This window comes from Formica exsecta, unplaced genomic scaffold (genome assembly GCF_003651465.1).
Source record: "Formica exsecta isolate Colony F162 unplaced genomic scaffold, ASM365146v1 scaffold135, whole genome shotgun sequence".
NCBI classification, from domain to species: domain Eukaryota; kingdom Metazoa; phylum Arthropoda; class Insecta; order Hymenoptera; family Formicidae; genus Formica; species Formica exsecta.
Window position 1 is genome coordinate 36,720 of NW_021848683.1, and position 1,937 is coordinate 38,656.

At 25.4% G+C, this 1,937-nt stretch overlaps 1 protein-coding gene across 1 annotated transcript; it reads left to right on the forward strand.

The window, feature by feature from the left end:
• The first annotated feature begins 252 nt into the window (after window positions 1–252).
• On the forward strand, window positions 253–1,428 carry LOC115245890 (trafficking protein particle complex subunit 1). Its single transcript, XM_029824386.1, has 3 exons — window positions 253–479; window positions 796–1,005; window positions 1,092–1,428. The coding sequence occupies exons 1-3, from the start codon at window positions 381–383 to the stop codon at window positions 1,218–1,220; spliced, it is 438 nt and encodes a 145-aa protein (XP_029680246.1). The 5' UTR covers window positions 253–380; the 3' UTR covers window positions 1,221–1,428.
• The last annotated feature ends 509 nt before the right edge of the window (window positions 1,429–1,937 follow it).

The following is a 1,937-nucleotide window of genomic DNA, read 5'->3' on the forward strand; positions in this document are numbered from 1 at the left end:
ATCATAGACATAGTATATCTAGACCGAGCGTTTGCCTTTACTTAAGGAGTGGGGGTAAAGATGCACGTAGAAAAGGACATACTCTGTTTCGTGCCCCTTGCGTTCTCTCTCGCTCGCACAGAGCATAGCGCTCTCTTTCGTCATGCTACGTGCGAGCGAGAGAGAACGCAAGGGGCACGAAACAGAGTATGTACTTTTCTACGTGTATCTTTACCCCCACTCCTTAAATAAAGGCAAACGCTCGGTCTAGATATACTATGTCTATGGTCTAGATATACTATGTCTATGGCTGTGACTGTGGTATAAAGTTCACTGCGTCAAAACAACGATTGAAAAGTGAAACAATTGTTAATGGATTCCGGCATAAAAAGAAGATAGCCATGACAATTCATAACTTGTATATCTTCTCGAAAACTGGACTGTTATTGTACTATGCTGAGTGGAATAGGTTAAATAAATCGGGGATAACGAAAGAAGAGGTAACGAAATCGAAAATGTAATCATTATATCTCTCAATTAAAATCTAATCTAATTTAACACATTATAAACACGTTTAGTAATAATAAATTGTTATAATTTATAGCAACCTATATTTATTATTATATATTAGAAATCTTAAATTTTGAAACATACGCAGACTCCAAACAATGATAGAAAAAAAGATGTATACAAATGTAAAAGATAAAATATTGCATTTATATTTTAATGATCAATTATGTGATATTCTTAAGTATTGCAAATTTTAATAAATATAATAATCCTATTAACAATCAGAAATATATTTATAAAATTTAGGAAGCAAAATTGATGTACGGAATGCTGTTTTCCATAAAATCATTTGTGAGTAAAATCTCACCATTGGATCCCAAGGAAGGATTTTTGTATTACAAGACCAGCAAATATACACTTCATTACTTTGAAACACCATCAGGTCTTAAGTTTGTCTTAAATACTGATAATGCAAGTCAGAATGCCAGAGAATTGTTGCAACAATTATATAGAGAAGTAAGATTTTATATTTGCGTTTGTGTTTCTAATGGAAATACAGGAAATACATATTTGTACATATAATTGTATATTTTTCATTTTAGGTATATTTGGAATATGTAGTAAAAAATCCACTTTGCCAATTAAATGAACCTATACAAAGTGAATTGTTTAAAATAAAAGTAGATGAATTATTTAAAAAATCTCCTTTATTTTTAAGTCGATCATTATAAATTATAAAAAATATAAAATTTTTATATACAAGAGAAGTTGATTCTTTTTTAATAATTGGATGAATAATATCAAATATTATCTATAATATGTCGTTATATATAATAATACTAATTTAAAATTAGATAAATCTCAAAATATGCATTATGCTTTAATATCAAGTTAGAGCAATATTCTGAATTTTTTATAATTTATAAAAGAAAAAAAAAATTTTTTTGTTTTTAATTTTTCATAGTAGTTTATTTTGGCTTTTAGAGAAATATATACAATTGTTATAATATGTGATATGTAAATCATAATAATAATGCACATTTAGAAAATGTTTTTGTGTTGTACAATTATAATTACAATTATAATTAATAATATAAGCAAATATAGATAAATAAAATTATATAATTTATATATTTGTAGATACTACTATTCTAAAAAAAATATACTGGATAATAATTCTAAATAACATTTGTGTTTTTTTTTGTGCAATAAAAGTAATATAAAAGATATTTGGGAATCATACTTATACTTAAGTATCACTTACAAATGCTGAAGTGTCTTAAATAATATTAAATAATAATATTGTAATTCAAATTTAAATTATTTTTTAATAAATTTGGTTGCACATACTTTGATCGTCTTAATGAAAAAGAAACAATATTATGCTTATGTTGTAATAAAAATATTTAACAAGTATTATTCTAGAATATATATATATATATATAGGG